The following is a 19761-nucleotide window of genomic DNA, read 5'->3' as shown; positions in this document are numbered from 1 at the left end:
TCAAAAGTCTTCTCCAGGACCACAGTCTGAAAGTTACCTGGATAGTGTTACTTTTCTACCACTCACCAGCAATTGGCTCTGTCAGATGGAAGCCAAGCTTGAAACTATCCTAAGATCTGTCTCCAAAGTGAGCAGCCTCTCCTCTTTGGTGTTGAATGAATCAGTGTGTCCGTCCTCCTGTGTGTTCCTCCCCATACCTCCTGTAGTGGTTTTCTAGGGCTGAGTTTTGGAGGCTGGAAGTCAAAGATTGAGATGCCAAAATTGCTGGGTTCTAGGGAAAGCCCTCTTCCTGGTTTGCAGACAGCAATTTTCTCATGAAATTCAGTTGCTGCCAAGAGAGAATCCCATTCCATGTAGTCAGGTAGGGACCCAGAGGGACAAAGGTACCAGCATCTTTTACACAAGGCTTGCATTGCTTCCATGGTTACCCTGGATGTTATCTTCTAGTTGCTCTGAGGCATGTGGAATCTTCCCAGACCAGGGGTCAAACCAGAGCCCCCTGCATTGGCAGGCAGATTCTTATCCACTGTACCACCAGGGAAGTCCCCAATTGTTTTTAATTATTGTTGTTGTTTTATTCACTCACTAAGTCATTTCCAACTCTTTGCAACCCCGCGGACTGCAGCACGCCAGGCTTCCCTGTCCTTTACTATCTCTCGGAGTTTGCTTAAACTCATGTCCATCGAGTCATTGATGCCATCCAACCATCTCATTCTCTGTTGTCCCCTTCTCCTCCTGCTCTCAATCTTTGCCAGCAGCAGAGTCTTTTCCAATGAGTTGGCTCTTTGAATCAGGTGGCCAAAGTATTGGAACTTCAGCTTCAGCATCAGTCCTTTCAATGAACATTGACTGACTGATTTCCTTTAGGACTGACTGGTTTGATTTCCTCACTGTCCAAGGGACTCTTGGACAAGAGTCTTCTTCAGCACTATTAGAAAGCATCAGTTTTTCAACACTCAACCTTCTTTATGATCCAACTCTCACATCCATACATGGCTACTAGAAAAACCATAACTTTGACTATATAGACCTTTGTTGACAGAGTGGAGTGACGTCTCTGCTTTTTAATATGCTGTCTAGGTTTGCCATGGCTGTTCCTCCAAGGAGCAAGTGTGTTTTAATTTCATGGCTGCAGTCACTGTCCGTGAAATGGAGCAGGACCCCTGTGATCTTTCCCCCTGCCCCACCATGTCCTCTGCCTGCCTTTTGTCTATGGAAAACTTTAATCAAAGAATAAGCTTAATCAGAGAAATAAGAATACGTGAAAACAAAGGAAAACCGTCAAAGGAGACCAAACAATAATAATGCAGTCATTAAGCATAGTCAAGGACCTTTAGTTCCTTCTCAAGGACTATAGATAATATTCGGAGCCATATCCTGTGAGCTGTCTTACAGATACTGAACCCCAGAGGGGAAAATTAACTACATGATGACCAGACTGTACCCAGGACATGAGCTACCACAATTCGGAAAACTGACCACAAAAAAATGGGAACAAATGGACCCTAGAACTGAAAATTAACTGTACCTAAAACAACCAAGATGATGCTGTTAAGACCACTGATGATCAATTTGAAGATGACTGTTAGAGATGACTGCACTGTTTCTGCTCGTAGCCCCCCAGTCCCTGAATCTGTCCATAAAAGCTCTCACTCCCTGCTTGTTGGGGTGGGGGTGGGGGGTCTGGCCTTTGGACAAATGTTCACCACCCTCCTCACCATATTGCCAGCATCTGAAGTAAAACAAACTTTCCTTTCCACCAACGTGGCTGTTTATTGGCTTCTGAGCAGTGAGCAGCTGGATCCCACCATTCACCTTTTGGTAACAGATTTTGGTTCCCAGCATGGGGCTGGCCACTGCTGGCTTCAGTGCTTTCATGGCACCTGGCTCTCCTGACTCGTCCAGGGGAGAGCTGTGGCCATGACATGTATTAGCTTGCTTCTCATGGCTAGCTAGCCCTGAGTAGGGGATTTGGGGGGACGTTCCAAGCAGCTGCCAAAACCATTTGTTTTGAGGATCTTCCCTGTTTCTCCCCTGCTCGGCACTGGCTGCCAACTTTTCCTTGGTAGAATAGAAACTTGCACTTGGGACAAGCTGATGAGCTCCAAGACCGGGTAAGTCCACTGGTGTGCACATAGGCAACCTTCCCATTTCTGAGTACTGACTGCTATTTGGGTGTTTTTGCCAATTGGTTCTCATGTCTGTCTGCCATTGAGGACCATCTATGAGCATGAAGTGCTCTTTGGGCATTCTTGCCAATTGGTTATGACATCTGCCTACCCTTGAGGACCATTTGTGAGAACTGAATGTCATTTGAACATTTTGTCAATTGGTTCTGATATCTGACTACCATTGAGGACCGTTTGTTTTGGGGGAAGTGTTTGCTTGGGACTCTGTACCAGTCACCCTAGGAGAGGGTTTGTGACAGATCTGTTTGGTGTGTGAATGGGTATTCCATTTGTATGATTGGTACTCTTGTTGCCTTATGTAAAATGGGAAATTTAGGTTCAAGTCATTAAAAAAAAATTTAGCTATGAAATCATAACTAATGAAAAAGACACTTTTTTTTTGGACAATGTATAGCAACAATATTCTTTAGACTCTGGAGAAAATTGGTTAAGATGAAACTTAATTGGTTAAGTTTGGAATTAAGTTTGAAAATTGGTTAACATGAAATTTTAAAAAACAGTTCCTTTTGCATATGCAGTTAGAGAAAGCTAGCTTGATGAAACACTTTTTCAGATCCTGAAAAAACAAAAATATGCCTAGGAAAAAGCTTAAAGTTAACTTTTATCAAGTACTTGAAATACAAACACATTCCACTTTGCCTGGAACGCCAGCCTTGGGTTAATTGTAAAACTTCAAGCTAAAATGAGTGTTTACAAATCAAATAAATCTAAATTTACCTTCTTTTGTCCTCTTGTAAGACCCCAGGAGGGAAACTAAAGATGTTTGGGTTTATTAAACATACATGTTGTACCACTAAAAAAAATATGCTATTAAAAAACGTATGTTTTTAGAGGTTGTAAAATATGTTCTTTAACTTGCCAATCAAAAAATACTACTGGCATACCATTTCAATCATTTGTGTCTTAATTTCGTTTCAAAGGTTAAAACTTGTAATATTTAAAAATGATAAGGAAAACATCTCCGTGTGTAAAATAAGTAAGATATGTGTTGTTGACAAAGAGAAGATAGGGGGGGAAAAATGGAGATATTTTTGTTAAAGAAAAAAAATAATAAATTTGCCCTGTAGTTGTTTGTTTCTGGATAGGGAAATACAGGATAAATTTGTTTGGATCCAGAAAATGATAAAAAGTTTATAAAAAAGAAACTTTAAGAAAAGAATTTTGTATGTTGTCAAGATTAAAATTAGACTAAATTTAATTAGGTATATATATATATTTGTTATTAAGAACAAGCTGATACAAGACTAAACTTTTCCCTCTGTTAAGAAAACAAAGTCCTCCTGGAATAATGGTCTGATTTTGGTAATAGAGACTTCTAGTAGTAGTAGTTGCTCAGTCATGTCCGACTCTTTGCGACCCCATGGACCCCGCCAGTCTCTTCTGTCCATGGGATTTTCCAGGCAAGAATACTGGAGTGGATTGCCATTCCCTTCTCCAGAGGATCTTCCTGATCCAGGAATCGAACCGTAGTCTCCTGCATTCCAGGAGAACTCTTAACCCTTTGAGCTACAGGGAAGACTTCTAATGGAAAGTAACTGCTTTGTTTCTAATCATATTTTTGACCCTAATGTTCTGAATGGAAAAACCGTCCAGTAAAGTTCTCGCACAGCATAACCATTCATGATGTGTAGCACTACTGGCTTTAAGTTTACTGCTTAAAGCACATGTACAATGTTTGTGTGACAATTAGATATAAATGATAAAATGTATGGCCTATAAAACATTTCTCTATTAACATACCTCTGAGCCTGTTTATGATATCTGATAAAGAAAAAGGAAACCTAGCACAAGAGACATCAATGGGCTCAAGGCAGACAAAAGAGCCACTCTGGTGACGTTGAAAAATATATTGATTATCAATACTTCCTATGAAAGGAGTTACAATTAAAAGGGGGAAATGATGTCCATCTCCCTCCCCACCCTAGCTGCCAGCATCTGAAATAAACTTTCCCTTCCACCAACCTGGCCTGCCTACTGGCTTTTGAGTGGCAAGCAGCTGGACCCACACAACTCTTTCAGTAACATCTGCAGTGATTTTGAAGCCCATGAAAATAAAATCTGTCACTGTTTCCACTTTCCCTCATCTATTTGCCATGAAGTAATGGGACCAGATCCCATGATGTCAGTTTTTTGAATGTTGAGTTTTAATCCAGCTTTTTCACTGTCTTCTTTCACCCTGATCAAGAGGCTCTTTAGTCCCTCCTCACTTTCTGCCATTAGAGTGGTATCATCTGCATATCTGAGGTTGTTGATACCCTCCGGGCAATTTTGATTCCAGCTTGCAATTCATCCAGCCCAGCACTTCACATGATGTACTCTGCATGTAAGTTAAACAAGCAGGGTAACAATACACCGCCCTGACGTACTCCTTTCCCAGTCTTGAACCAGTCCTTTGTTCCATGTCCAGTTCTAACTATTGCTTCTTGACCTGCATACAGGTGTCTTAAGAGGCAGATAAGGTAGTCTGGTATTTCCATCTCTTGAATTGTCCACAGTCTGTTGTAATCCATATAGTCAAAGGCTTTCAGTTCAGTTCAGTCACTCAGTCGTGTCCACCTCTTTGTGACCCCATGAATCGCAGCACACCAGGCTTCCTTGTCCATCACCAACTCCCGGAGTTTACTAAAACTAATGTCCATCGAGTCGGTGATGCCATCCAGCCATCTCATCCTCTGTCGTCCCCTTCTCCTCCTGCCCCCAATCCCTCCCAGCATCAGGGTCAATAAGTCAACTCTTCGCATGAGGTGGCCAAAGTATTGGAGTTTCAGCCTCAGCATCAGTCGTTCCAATGAACACCTAGGACTGATCTCCTTTAGGACGGACTGGTTGGATCTCCTTGCAGTCCAAGGGACGCTCAAGAGTCTTCTCCAACACCACAGTTCAAAAGCATCAATTCTTCGGTGCTCAGCTTTCTTCACAGTCCAACTCTCACATCCATACATGACCACTGGAAAAACCATAGCCTTGACTAGACGGACTTTTCTTGGCAAAGTAATGTCTCTGCTTTTTAATATGCTCTCTAGGTTGGTCATAACTTTCCTTCAAAGGAGCAAGCGTCTTTTAATTTCATGGCTGAAATCACCATCTTCAGTGATTTTGGAGCCCCAAAAAATAAAGTCAGCCACTGTTTCCCCATCTATTTCCCATGAAGTGATGGGACCAGATGCCATGATCTTAGTTTTCTGAATGTTGAGCTTTAAGCCAACTTTTTCACTCTCCTCTTTCACTTTCATCAAGAGGCTCTTTAGTTCCTCTTCACTTTCTGCCATGAGGGTGGTGTCATCTGCATATCTGAGGTTATTGACATTTCTCCCTGAAATCTTGATTCCAGCTTGTGCTTCTTCCAGCCCAGCGTTTCTCATGATGTACTCTGCATATAAGTTAAATAAGCAGGGTGACAATATACAGCCTTGACGTACTCCTTTTCCTATTTGGAACCAGTCTGTTGTTCCATGTCCAGTTCTGTTGCTTCCTGACCTGCATACAGATTTCTCAAGAGGCAGGTCAGGTGGTCTGGTATTCCCATCTCTTTCAGAATTTTCCACAGTTTATTGTGATCCACAAAGTCAAAGGCTTTTTCCCAGAAATATATCTAATTATCTAATGGCCTGTTTTGCCTGTTTCCTCAAAGCACTAAGTGGATCATCCTGTTCTTCATCCTCAATTCCTTTTAGGTCAGCAACTGCAGTGATCCTTGTACAGCTGGATGATGGGCAACATATTGTTTTACAGTGCTCTTATTACAAGTCTGACATTTAATTCATCCACATCTCTGAGGTAGGAATCAATATGTCCCTACTTTACAGATAAAAAAAACTAAGGCACAAATGGGTTAGATAATAGTCTCAGCTTGGAAAAGACCCTGATGCTGGGAATGACTGAGAGCAGGAGGAGAAGGGGGCAACAGAGAATGAAATTGTTGGATGGCATCGCCACCTCAGTGGACATGAGTCTGAGCAAATTCCAGGAGATAGTGAAGGACAGGGAAGCCTGGAGTGCTGCTGTTGTAGCCACGTATTTCAGGAAACAAACTCACTCAGAAGGACAATGCAGATAGTGGAGTGCAATTTATTACACCGGCAGGCCCAAGGCAGAGTCTCCTCTTAGCCAAGGACCTCGACCAGTTTTTGTGAAAACCTTATATAACCTAAGTGTACGTGCCCAAACCCACCTCCCCACATTCCCTGAAACTAGCCTGAACAAAGGAAAAGAAAGATACAATCAAAGTTAACCCATGATTCATATGCCTTAAGCCTAGGTAGTTAACAGTGGACAATTATCAATAGGCCTGTGGTCATACCCTAATAATAATAATAGAATTTATGATTCTATTCAGTTACACAGATAATTAGGGTATTCCTTTAGGCGACGGAGAGTCTAGGTACAAGCTCTGGGGCTGTTCCATCGGCCGGGGGGCGGGGGGCGGGGGTCTGGTTTTCCAGTTGGTATGCCATTTCCATAGATCTGGGCATATAGCTCAAAGTCCATAGTCCAGCCCAAGATGGAGTCCTGCTTTCAAGATGGAGCCTGTTCTGTCTGTTTCCTCCTTCACTGCAGTCTATGGGGTCACAAAGAGTTGTACACGACTTAGTGACTGAACAACAAGCTTACACAAAATGTTAATGGCAGAGCCAGGACTTAAACTCAGTTTCCCTGGTAGCTCAGCTAGTAAAGAATTCGCCTGCAATGCAGGAGACCCCAGTTCGATTCAGGGGTCAGGAAGATCTGCTGGAAAAGGGATAGGCTACCCACTCCAATATTCTTGGGCTTCCCTGGTGACTCAGCTGGTGAAGTATCCGCCTCCAATGCAGGAGACCTGGGTTCAGTCCCTGGCTTGGGAAGATTCCCCTGGAGAAGGAAATAGCTATCCACTCCAGGATTCTAGGGAACAGCTACTCATTCCAGGATTCTGGCCTAGAGAATTCCATGGGGTTGCGAAGAGTTGGACACAACTAAGCTACCTTTTCCGGAGAAGGCAATGGCACCCCACCCTAGTACTCTTGCCTGGAAAATCCCATGGATGGAGGAGCCTTGTGGGCTGCAGTCCATGGGGTCGCTAAGAGTCGGACACAACTGAGCGACTTCACTTTCACGTTTTCACTTTCATGCATTGGAGAAGGAAATGGCAACCCACTCCAGTGTTCTTGCCTGAAGAATCCCAGGGATGGTGGAGCCTGGTAGGCTGCCATCTATGGGGTCACACAGAGTCGGACACGACTGAAGTGACTTAGCAGCAGCAGCAGCAGCAAGCTACCTTCTCACTTTCACTTTCTATCTGTCCACCAACATTGCTCATAAGTGCTGTGCCATATGGATCCATACATCTTTAGTAATGAAGAGGAAGGGCATTATTTCTGTCGATCCAAAACAAATTAGACTGCCATGTATTTCTCCAGGAAAGAGATTTATTCCAGGATCAGCAGAGAATTACAATTTGGGGTCTGCAATCATGTGAACAACAACACAAGCTCCCGCCACCCGACCAAAGGGAAGAACACTTTGAAGAAGAAAAGGACGTTGGGAAGGCTGTAGAAAACAGAATCCATGGGTTTTCTTTGGCTGAGTCCTTGCCAGGAAAGAAGACTGGTCTTCCTATCAGCCTCTGCCAGCCTCACAAGGTGTGAGAGTGCCCCCTGTCAGCATCCCAAGTCTATTTAATTGTCGTTTCCATTTATTATTAACTTTTTACATTTCCCACAGAGTACAGTAGAGCTTAAGTTCAAAAATTAGCCCCATAATGAATAGGATACAGAGCCCACAAATAAACCCATGCACCTATGGTAACAAAAGAGGCAAGACCACGCAACGTTGGAAAGACAGTCTCTTCAACAAATGGTGCTGAGAAACCTGGACAGTTACATGTAAAAAAAAAAAAAAAAAAAATCAGATCATTCTTGAACACCATACACAAAAATAAGCTCAAAATGGATTAAAGACCTAAATGTGAGACCAGACACTATAAAACTTCTACAGGAAAACAAAGGCAGAACACTCTGACACAAATTGCAGCAATATCTTTCTCAATCCATCTCCTAGAGTAACGGAAATAAAAACAAACAAATGCGACCTACTGAAAAACTTCTGCATAACAAAGGAAACAATAAACAAAATGAAAAGACAACCTACAGATTGGGAGAAAATATTTGCAAATGATGTGACCAACAGGGGATTAGTATCCAAAATTTACAGACAGCAGACAGAAGACCTAAATAGACATTTCTCCAAATAAGAGACCCAGTTGGCCAAGAGGCACATGAAAAAATGTTCAACATGGCTAATTAATTATTAGAGAAATGAAAATCAAAACTACAATGAGATATCACCTCACACTAGCCAGAATGGCAATCATCAAAAATCCACAAACAATAAATGCTGGTGAGGGTGGAGAGAGAAGGGAATCCTCCCACAATGTTGGAGGGGATGTAAATTGGTACAGCCACTATGACGAACAGTATGGAGGTTCCTTGAAAAAACCTACAACTAGAGCTACCATATGATTCAGTCCCACTCCAGCATGTATCTGGAGAAAAACATGATCCAAAAGGATACACACACCCCAGTGTTCACTGCAGCACCATTTGCAACACCCAAGACGTGGAAGCAATCTAAATGTCTATCGACAGAGGAAGGATGAAGATGTACATACATACAGTGGAATGTCATTGAGTCATTAAAAAGAATGAAATAATGCCATGTGCAGCAACATGGATGGCCTTACAGATTGCCATACTGAGTGAAGTAAGTCAAAGAGGGAAAAATATCACTGGACATCACTTATATGTGGAATCTAAAAAGAAATGATACAAATGAACTTACAAAACAGAATGAAACTCACAGACTTAGAGAACACTTGAAAGTATCACAACATTGTTACTCAGCTATATACACCCCAATACAAAATAAAAAGTATAAAAAAAAAAAAAAAAACAGACCTAACAGACCTATAGTTATCAGAAACATAACGCACCATTCTATTTCAACACCATTATCTTAAGCTCCGGAAACCCAGAGAAGGTGGGGGGGTCTCCCCTGCAAGATGATGACCAGCCCACCAGCCCGAGTGGATGGGGACTCTTTCCAAGTTTCAAGGCCACAGACTCTTCTCTCTTAGGGGAGAGAAGGGAGGAGCTTTTGCCGTGGTCCCGCCCCAGCCTTGCCTTTGAACTGCCGGTGACCTGCCAGGCATCCCATGATGTGCGCTGCAGCGATGGGGAAGGCAAGAGGAGATGAGGCTTACTTCCAGAGGAGTAGTCTGTTCTGGGTTACTATCATCATTCTCTCTTTTGGCTATTACACGGTAAGGACAGCGGGCCCCGAGGAAGGCGAGGCGAGGGGCTGGAGTGCTGCCTGGAGGTGCAAGATTCCACCTGGAGCCGTGGAGTGGTCGCAGGCGCAATCGCGGCTCTCGGGCGCTCTGAGCCAGGGGACTAGACCCGGGAAGAAAACGCAGGCGCACTCGTCTGTCTACGCCTTTCGCCTGTGTTGAGATCTTGAGAAACCAGCTGCCCACGCTTTCCCTCCCTACCCCATGACTAAGTAACTAGATCTTTCAAAATGGTGGCGAAGTCGGAGGCTGGCGGGGCTGCTGCCTCCTACTTCCGTGTAGCCAGACCCCTGCCCTCGCTGGTCACGGTCCTGGTGCTGGGATATTTCGGGGTAAGGTGTGTAGTACGGCGCGGCGCTTCTGTTTTGGCCCGCCGGGCTCCCGTAGAGCCAGGGGCACTGGGGAGGGGGAAGGAGGGAGGTCTTGCGCTTGCGCGGCTGGCGGTTGCCTAGGTAATTGGCGTAAGCTGAAGTTCGGTGGGCTTGTCAGGTTTTCGGTTGGAAATGTTCCTGCCTTTGCGTCTCCAAGGTTAGTAGGACTTGTTCAGGTCTGAGTAGAACTAGAGGAGAAAGAGGCCAAGTTGACAGTTCTAAACCTGCCAAGACAAGATAGGGCTTCCAAAGCAGAATGTCTGAGGCAGTTGGAATTGCTTGGAAAATGGGGATAAACCTAAAGGTTGGGTAGAATTTAAGTGGTAAGAAAGGATAAAGAGGATGTGCATATTATGACATAGATGTAAAATCAAGAAGACAATCTCTACTGAGATAAGCAACAACTTTTTTTTGAGAGACAGAATTCATTTAAAGAATACAGTGAAAGTGAAAGTTGCTCAGTCGTGTCTGAGTCTTTGCGACCCCATGGACTATACAGTCCATGGAATTCTCCAGGCCAGAATACTGGAGTGGGTAGCCTTTCCCTTCTCCAGGGGATCTTCCCAACCCAGGGATTGAACCCAGGTCTCCCGCATTGCAGGCGGATTCTTTACCAGCTGAGCCACAAGAAGATACCCAAAACGGTGGGTTGCGGAGTACTACATTGTGGAATTCAGTAAGAACAGAAGTCAGCTAATCTGGGTACTAAATCTGATAACCACATAGTTTCCTTAGCAGAAATCTTCCACTGAAATGGCTTTTAGAAAATAGAATTCAAGAATTGAAGCCCGTATGGCTTGGTTCAGAGTTGCTTTGGTCTGTTGTTTGTTCTTGCAGAATCAGGATTATTTCATAGCGTTGGTTAAAAATACATTGAAGTGATCTAAAAGCACTCTGGTTCTCTTTCAGTGGGTGATCTTCTGGCCTGAGAGTATTCCTTATCAGAGCCTGGGACCCCTGGGCCCCTTCACTCAGTACTTGCTGAAGCATCATCACACCCTCGTGCATGCTTGGTAAGTAGAGCTCCAGAAATGGGATGTGGACCCCACAGTTTCAGTCTCCCTGGAAGGCCCATGGTTGCCTTCTAAAAGTGGTGCTCGTTCATATGAAAGCACTTTTCTTTTGGAGGTTTTTCTGTTAGAGCTCATCAGCAGAGGACCATCACCTTAAACGAGGCTGACTTCTGTTTCAGGTATTGGCTTGCCTGGATGATTCACGTGGGAGAGTCCTTGTATGCCATTGTATTGTGCAAGTAAGTGTTTTTAACAGATCTCTGTTGCTTTTCACTTGGTATCTCACATAAGTGAAGAGTAGCCACATTTGAATAATTCATGCGCTTGTAGGCTGAGAACACTCTCAGGATAGAGTTGAAGTCCCACACCTAATACTGAGCCTCACTCAGTACTCAGAGGGAGTACTCAGTAAATAGTTAATGAATGAATTCATTTCATTTATATTAATGAGTCAATTATTTAGTCACTTAATTTAGAAATTTTTTTTTCTTTTTTTTCCAAAAATCTCCCTGTAGCCCCAACTAGAAGGAAAGATTAGCAGGTTGCCTTCTAATTTGAAAAAGAGCTGTACTGACCTAGCCCAATGATTCTCAACCCCTAGTTTTGCAACTGAATTACCTGAAGAGCTTTCTTAAAATTCACTTGTTTGGTTTCCAGACCCAGAGATCCTAATCTGGTAGGCCTTGCTTCAGGCACAGGAATGTGTTATTTTTTTTCAAGTTCTGTAGATGATTCTGGGATGCAATGAAAGCTAAAAGTCCTATGACTAGGCCCTACTCAGCAAATGCCAGTGTAAATAATAAATGTGAGAAAACTACAAAAAGCTTCTCTTTACATTTGGACTTTATGTAAGCATACACTGAAAGTAAATGGTTATAGTAATGCCAGACTGCTTTACAATTGAGTTTTTTTTCTTTGGCTCAAGATTAATTACCACCTCTGTTTTTGTGGTACTACTTCTAAAAGTGGAAAATAAGATACTTTATTATGTTTTAATAATAAATATAATTAATATTTCTTGGGTGCACACTATGCCAGACAACTGCTAACTGACTTAAATATATTATGTTACTCCACCTTCTGTTTTATTAAATGAGCTGGACTTTCTAGGAGAGGAGCATAAAGCAGCTTTATTTTTTTACCTCTCTCCAGTCCCCTGTGGATTATTGTCTGCCTCCCACCATAGCCCTGGATCAAATCTAAAGCAGGTCCATAGGTTGTCCAGTCAAGTTACAAAGTTATTAAAACTATGAACTTTCATCAGATTCAGTACATCTGTTCTTCAGCCAAGGCTCGGCAGGCTGCCATGGGGAAGAGGGTGTAATCAACGTCTTCACTCTCCCTTGGGGTGCCGGAAGTATATGTAAAGGAAGCAGGGCATGATCTGCCTTGTGATCAGGCAACTGGGTGATGTGGCAGTTACACACCCATTGTTGATTCTTTCTCTCCAAAGGGTCCCTGGTGGGTTTTTGAGAAACCGCTCATCACCAGGGATCTCCCTTCCACAGTTCCCCTGATGGTTCCTTCAACCTTAGTCAGCATGTCATTTGCAGTTTCCCCTTTGGGTTGATGATGTTTTCCTCTTATTTAGGTTTCTTCTGCCCTTTAGTTAGGCCTCTGGGGCAGGGTTGCTTTTAAGCCCATGCACACCAGTGCCCTTCCACAAGACCTGTAAGGCTCAGGATGACAGCTTCCTTATCCCTCCATTGGGATAAATCTGTAGGTGTGTGCTGTTTCCTGCACAGCCATGTATCCTATCAGGCAGCTCTACTGGTATTTAAACTTGTGAGTCAGATGTTAACCCTCCCACAAGTCACAGGGGACTCTGGTCAGGCTCTCTGAATGGTTCTTTTGAAGCTGCTTGTCAGGCTGACTTGTGATAGGAGGTGCCACAGCACCAGTACCTCTTTCTGAAAGCCTCTTCACTTCTCAATGACAGCTCAGCTTGGAGGTGTGCAGTCCAGCCCTCCAAATTACAGTGTTGGAGTACATGACACCTATTTTGCAATTGGCATATGAAGCCTCTAATGAAAACAAAAAGACTCAAATTGAACATCCAGCTCTCCAGTTCTTTGAGAGGAAGTGGGAGAACAGGCATAGAGAGGTTAGAGCACTGTTCTCATGTTCCTGAAATCATTTATTTATGGAGTAACATGTTGCAATGTATCATTGGTCACTGTAAATCAGAATGAATATTCCTTTTATGAATGAATGAATACATTTAAATGAAAGAATCACTAAATGTGTTGTTGTAAGGCAGAATAAAGCAGTTTTCCTCCAATTAAAAAAAAATCATGAAGACATGCAGAACATTTGTAGCCCTCGACCCCAAATTCCACTGTCCAACAATAGAAAGGAATTAATGAATTCCATTTAACTAGACATTAGATTGGACTGGATGTTTGACTTTATAGCTGCCATATATATATACATATAGACACAAACTCTTCTATAATTTTTCTGTTGTCATATATGCCTATTTTCCCATGTCTATGCCTGTAAATTGAACTCATTCATTTCATTAGTACATAATATTATATAGATGTGTCCTAATGTATTTAACTAATCTTCCTTCTGATGGACTTTTAAACCTCGAGCTTTTCTAAACTATTACAAATAATTCTGTGTGAATGAATTTCTTGTATGTCCTGGCCCACTGTGATGTATATTTCACCTTTTTATTGTTTGGTGGTAGAATCTATGAATATAGTTGATGCTTATCTACTGACCTCATACACAGTGACCTTGGTAAATTCATTTTTTAGTTCTAATAGTTTATCTGTTCATCTAATTATTCATCATTAATGATTTAAAAGATCCCTTTACATTTTCTAGGTACCTGGTTGCCTATAGAAATAGACAGTTTTATTTCTTCCTTTCAACTCCATATACCTTTTATTTAAGTTTCCTTCACTGCACTAGCTAGTAATGAAAGGTTGTTTCTGAACAGTGAAGAGATGCCGGGATTCTTGGCTTCCGGAGGAGAGGAATTCAATCTGGGGCCAGTGATAAGCCTTGCTCGCTCAGAGGCTTTATTTTTGTGTAATAAAGTTTTGTTAAAGTATAAAAGAGAGAAAGCTTCTGATATAGACATCAGAAGGAGGCAGAAAGAGTGCCCCCCTGCTAGCCTTTAGCAGTAAGTTATATACCTATTAGCAAGCTGTTAATTAGAGAAAGGAGATGTCTCAAAATTCAGTGGCACCAGGCCCTCACCCATAACATGCATTTTGATATAACATTGGCACCAGGTGAGTCATCCCAGGCCATAAAACGATTGACATGAATCTTGAAGAAAGACAGGTTTCCAAGTAAATATATAGATAGTTTCATTAATATAGATTAGGAGAACAATATATGAGTAAAACATACAGGTTTGTTGAGCCCTTATCTGTTATGGAACAGATGCCATGATCTTAGGTTTCTGAATGTTGAGTTTTAAGCTCACTTTTTCATCTGGTCCCATCACTTCATGGCAAATAGATGGGGAACCAGTGGAAACAGTGAAAGACTTTATTTTGGGGGGCTCCAAAATCACTGCAGATGGTGATTGCAGCCATGAAATTAAAAGACCCTTGCTCCTTGGAAGAAAAGCTATGACCAACCTAGACAGCATATTAAAAAGCAGAGACATTACTTTGCCAACAAAGGTCCATCTAGTCAAAACTATGGTTTTTCCAGTAGTCATGTATAAATGTGAGACTATAAAGAAAGCTGAGTGCTGAAGAATTGATGCTTTTGAACTGTGATGTTGGAGAAGACTCTTGAGAGTCCCTTCTACAGCAAGGAGATCCAGCCAGTCCATCTAAAGGAAATCAGTCCTGAATACATTGGAAGGACTGATGTTGAACCTGAAACTCCAATACTTTGGCCACCTGATGCAAAGAACTGACTCATTTGAAAAGACCCTGATGCTGGGAAAGATTGAAGGCAGGGGGAGAAGGGACCACCAAGGATGAGATAGTTGGATGGCATCACCGACTCAATGGACGTGAGTTTGAATAAACTGTGGGAGTTGGTGATGGACAGGGAGGCCTGGCGTGCAGCAGTCCACGGAGTTGCAAAGAGTCGGTACATGACTGAGTGAACTATCAGTTCTGAGTCTTAAGCAGAACCGACTTAAAGAAAGACAGAGTCTAGGGTAAATACATAGTTCATTAACATACCTTAAGACAAACATTTCCATCAGAAAAACGCATTGGTTAGCTCAAAGTTTGAGAAAAGTTAAGTTTAGGTGGAACCAGGTGTGGTCACAGCAACACAGAATTTTAAGAGAAACCTCTTTTTAAATTTGTATGGAGAAGGGGGAAAAATATAACACTAGTAGTTTGTTTCCTGACCGTTTAATAGAGAGATAAAAAATGTCTGACACTTGTAGCCTATTTCCTCTGTTTGGAGACCCCTGGCCTTTCTGCCTGTTACCCTCTCAGTAACCCAGTTCATTGTCAACCTGAAGTGGTAATAGTAGGCATCCTGGCCTTGTAAACTTTCAACACTCTGCCTCATGTTTTTTCTAGAGTTGTATATTGTATAGATCTTCTCTATCAGATTAAAGTTCTGTTCTCTAAGTTTTCTAAGAACTTGTATTAAGAGTGGATGTTGAATTTATCAAATGCTTTTTCTGCATTTTTTATGATCATACAATTTTTTTTTCCTTTAATCTGTTAGTATAGAAAATTATATTGTTTTTACATTTAAAAAATATATATATATGAGACTTATTTATATAAAGATGAAACTGTCACAAGTCAGTCACTTGAACTGGGCCATTTTCTTTTGACCTTGGTGTTAAGCAGTTTAGTTTGAATGGGTGTATAAACAGTATTCATTATTTCCATGTGCCAGGCCCTTTACTAACCACTTTGTGTAACTTATCTCAAGGTGAGATAAACACTATTATTCCTGTTTTTTCAGATGAGGAAACTGAGAGTGAGTGAGTGTCTTGCCCAAGGTCATGCTGGTAGTTGGCCAAGCTAGGATTTGTTTTTTGTTGTCTAGTTGCTAAATCATGTCCTACTCTTTTTGTGACTCCACAGATGGTAGCCCGCTAGGCTCCTCTGTCCAGGGGATTTTCCAGGCAAGAATACTGGAGTGGGTTTCCATTTCCTTCTTCAGGGGATCCTCTCAACCCAGGGATAGAACCTGGGTCTCCTGCACTGGCAGCACTGAGCCACCAGGGAAGCCCAAGCTAGGATTTACATCTAATCTGTCTTCAAAACACTTGCTTTGAAGCCATCCCAGTGATTTTTAACCCTATATGTTCATCAAATCATGTGAGAAATAGTTTCATAATATCATCCCCTAGGCAGTAGCCAGACTTTCTCAGGGAGGAGTGTATCCTCCTAAATGCATAAGAAAAACTAAAGTAAATGAACTAACAATTCAAGTTAAGAAGTGGGAGGAAAGTGCAAAATAAATGCAATGAAAGTAGGTAGAAGTAATACATTTTTTTTAAAATGCCTCCTGTGAAACCATAACACTAAGATTCTGGTGGATAGATTTTTCTCTTTTCTCTTTTTAGGTCTAAAGGCATCACGAATACTTGGACCCAACTGCTCTGGTTCCTACAGACGTTCCTTTTTGGGTTGGCATCTCTCTATTACTTGATTGCTTTTAGACCAAAACACCAAAAACAAACTTAAAGAAGATATCCAAAAAAAACTTGTCACTTTATTGTACACTTGAAACTAATATAATATTTTTAACCAACTATACTTCAGTTTAAAAAAAAATGTTTAATTAATTAATGAATTAAAAAGAGAGAGAAAATAGAGCATATAAAGTTCCTAGGGGGAGAAAAGAAGACATTCAAAAGCCTTCTCTATACTTTGATATTCAGCCTCATCTTTTTTGAGGGGTGCTGTGTTTACTTCATCTTCCTACTTTCTAGAAAGTTAAGGCCCTCTAGTTATTCATGATTCCCTCATCAGCTCTAGTTAAAGTTAAGTAGATAGTAGAAAAAGATTTTAGCTTTCTAATTACACAGACTAACGTATTTGGCAAAGTGCTCCCAGCTACCTTCCTGTAGTCCTTGGTTGCACTGACATTCTCCCTGTCACCTGCTTTAAGCCACATACTAAGTTTGATATACCCTTGCTCACACCTTCTGATTAAAACACCTTATCCTTACCACCACCATCTTATCAGCTCTCCTTTCCTCCAATTTTTTTCTCCCCACTTAGTCCAAAATAGAGTGAGGCCTCCACAGCACATCAATTCCACCCACAGTTATTAGACACCTGTGAGGCAGGATCTTCTCCTCTCAGGCTTCCATTTCACATTACAGAGAAAGATAAGGAAGACAAACAAGTGCCTGGAATGGGGTGGGCTGAGCAGCGACACAGAGGACATGCTAGGAATCCAGAATAAAGGATTGGAGAATGCCTTTCCTGCCCTCCCAGCCAGAAGTGGTGTCTCCTTTCACTCGGGGCCTCCGACACGGTGTTCTGTAGTGTGCGGGTCTGACGGCCACTTTCAGGTCAGGACGGCAGCTGAGACAGCTTCGTTTTTAACCCTAACACCTGTCCCATCACCTCACACAGTGTTTACTCTGATTTCACATTGCACTAGTTCAGCAGCATTCCGGTTTTTATCTGAAAACTGCAGGGCCCGGACAGTGTACACCTGTCTCAGAGAAAAGCACAGAACTGCCCTTGACTCCCATCTTTCTATGGGTCTCCTTCAGTGTGGGAAACCTGTATCTTTTCCACACTTTCCTATTCTTAATTACTTTTCTCCAGACTGTAGATGTGTCCTTCCCGTTCTGACTCACTCAGCCGTTCCTGTTCTAGAGAGTCTAGCTCATGGTCCTCCAGCTACTGACTACCTCTCATTCACCTGGCTGTCTCATGACTACTAACTGGCTGGGGCAGAAGGGTTATTGGCTGTGGCCTCTAGGAGACTGTAGCTTCCTTTCCTGAAGGCCCCCCTTGCTTGTTGGCTCACTAGGAACTAGACCTTAGTTTTTTCCCATGACACAGTACAGCATGTTATTTGTTTCAAACTAATACTTGTGAGAAACAGATCCCTCTCCCTGCTTCCCACTAAAAAGAGGCTCCTGGTAAAACCACAGCCATGAAAGATGGTAGACTATGAATTGCTTTTGGTGGAGAGTGACTTCTGCACAAAAATCCGGGTCTTTCCCACTGCTTCTTTTGTGATTGAGGTGTTATTAATGGTTTCAAAGATAATATAGCAGATTACTGAATAAAATGTGAATTGTATCTCCAATTAAATGCTTTTCTGGTATGTCAGTTTTTTATACACTCCCACACATTTGATACTTCTCTTTCTCCAACTGACTCTATTCTGGAACTATTTGTAACAGGGTTTTGTTTGTTTTTCCACTGAAAACAAAATGCAGGGGATTTCCCTGGCCATCCAGTGTCTAAGACTCTACACTCTCAATGGGCCTCCTCTATGCAGGGGGCCCAGGTTCGATCCCTGGTCAGGGAACTAGATCCTACATGCCACAACTAAGATCCTTGCTTATGTTTCAAGAGCTGCCTATAGTCCACATAACTCCTCCACATCTACCAAGTCGTGGGTGGATATGAGCATCTCCTTTCACTGCAGGATTGGCCTCCTTTTGTTTCTATTACGTTTCATTCCGTTTGATACAGTCTATGCAGCAAGTAAACGGAATACTGTTTTTAAAGGCAGAAAGTATGAAACATGTAATTTTATTTGGGGTATTATCGTGGCTTAGAGCAAAACACATCATAGCAAACTGTGGGTCGTTGATTTTTTGGACCCATAAGCTGCATCCTATGGGGTGAAGTAACACACAGAGGCCAGACTAGCTGGATCTCATGTTCCTCCCCTCCCTCTCCCACAGCCCAGGAGTTTAGAAGTCTGTGAAGCAAACAATAAACATAGAGACATCTTGGACTTGTGTTGCAGTCACAGTGGTTATATGGGAGAAACACCTATGTGCAGTTTGGATGAGAAAAGGCCAAGCATGTTGGAAGCAACCATGGAGGGCAAATAGACTAAAACCCCAGAAATACCAACAGCAAGTAGAGTTTGGAAGAACAAGAAAGGACCAATAGAAGGAACAAAAACAAAACTAATGACCTTCAACAACCAGGACTTGTCTCCCTGAAGTTATCGGCCCGTGACCTTTTTTCTTAAATGCAGAATGCTACAAGAGAGTGTTGGAGAAGGAAATGGCAACCCACTCCAGTATCGTTGCCTGGAGAATCCCAGGGACATAGGAGCCTGGTGGGCTGCTGTCTATGGGGTTGCACAGAGTCAGACACGACTGAAGCAACTTAGGAGCAGCTGGTTTACATTTGGAGAAGGGAATGGCAATCCATTCCAGTATTCTTGCCTGGAGAATTCCATGGACAAAGAAGCCTGGGGTGGGGGTGGTGGGGGTGCGGGGGTGGGGGGGGTGGGCGGCGGCTACAGTCCGTGGGGTCGCAAAGAGTCGGACACAACTGAGCGACTAACATACATACACACACACACACACACACACACACACACAGAGACACAGGAGAGTGTAGGGGGGAAAGCAAGCTAGGTGCAGAGTGTAATCTGTATGGAGTCAGAGTAAATAAGCTCTGTGAAGGATAAGTCCAGTTACAATCATTTGTTGCTGCTGCTGCTGCTGCTGTTGCTAAGTCACTTCAGTCGTGTCCAACTCTTTGTGACCCCATAGACAGCAGCCCACCAGGCTCACCCGTCCCTGGGACTCTCTAAGCAAGAACACTGGAGGGGGTTGCCATTTCCTTCTCCAATGCATGAAAGTGAAAAGTGAAAGGGAAGTCGCTCATTCGTGTCCGACTCTTCGCAACCCCATGGACTGCAGCCCACCAGGCTCCTCCGTCCATGGGATTTTCCAGGCAAGAGTACTGGAGTGG

The 19761-nt window shown here is 42.6% G+C and overlaps 1 protein-coding gene and 1 long non-coding RNA gene across 3 annotated transcripts; one reads left to right on the top strand and one right to left on the bottom strand.

The window, feature by feature from the left end:
• Positions 1-7574: 7574 nt before the first annotated feature.
• On the bottom strand, positions 7575-9285 carry LOC139180409 (uncharacterized). Its single transcript, XR_011564664.1, has 2 exons — positions 9157-9285; positions 7575-8036 (listed from the first exon to the last, which is right to left on the bottom strand). It is a non-coding gene; the product is annotated as an uncharacterized lncRNA (long non-coding RNA).
• Positions 9286-9327: 42 nt separating this feature from the next.
• Positions 9328-18129, top strand: TMEM254 (transmembrane protein 254). Of its 2 annotated transcripts, none has more exons than XM_019954163.2 (4): positions 9328-9486; positions 10794-10897; positions 11077-11136; positions 16416-18129. In XM_019954163.2, exons 1-4 carry the CDS (start codon positions 9379-9381, stop codon positions 16534-16536), a joined length of 393 nt encoding a protein of 130 aa, XP_019809722.2. In that variant the 5' UTR covers positions 9328-9378; the 3' UTR covers positions 16537-18129. The 2 variants fall into 2 exon arrangements, with proteins under 2 accessions (XP_019809722.2, XP_019809723.1); XM_019954164.2 differs by lacking the exon at positions 9328-9486 and adding an exon at positions 9626-9845.
• Positions 18130-19761: the final 1632 nt, after the last annotated feature.

The sequence above is a fragment of the Bos indicus genome, chromosome 28 (assembly GCF_029378745.1).
Source record: "Bos indicus isolate NIAB-ARS_2022 breed Sahiwal x Tharparkar chromosome 28, NIAB-ARS_B.indTharparkar_mat_pri_1.0, whole genome shotgun sequence".
In the NCBI taxonomy this organism is placed as follows: domain Eukaryota; kingdom Metazoa; phylum Chordata; class Mammalia; order Artiodactyla; family Bovidae; genus Bos; species Bos indicus.
Note: the sequence above shows the minus strand (reverse complement) of the source record. Positions and strands in the feature narration are given on the sequence as shown.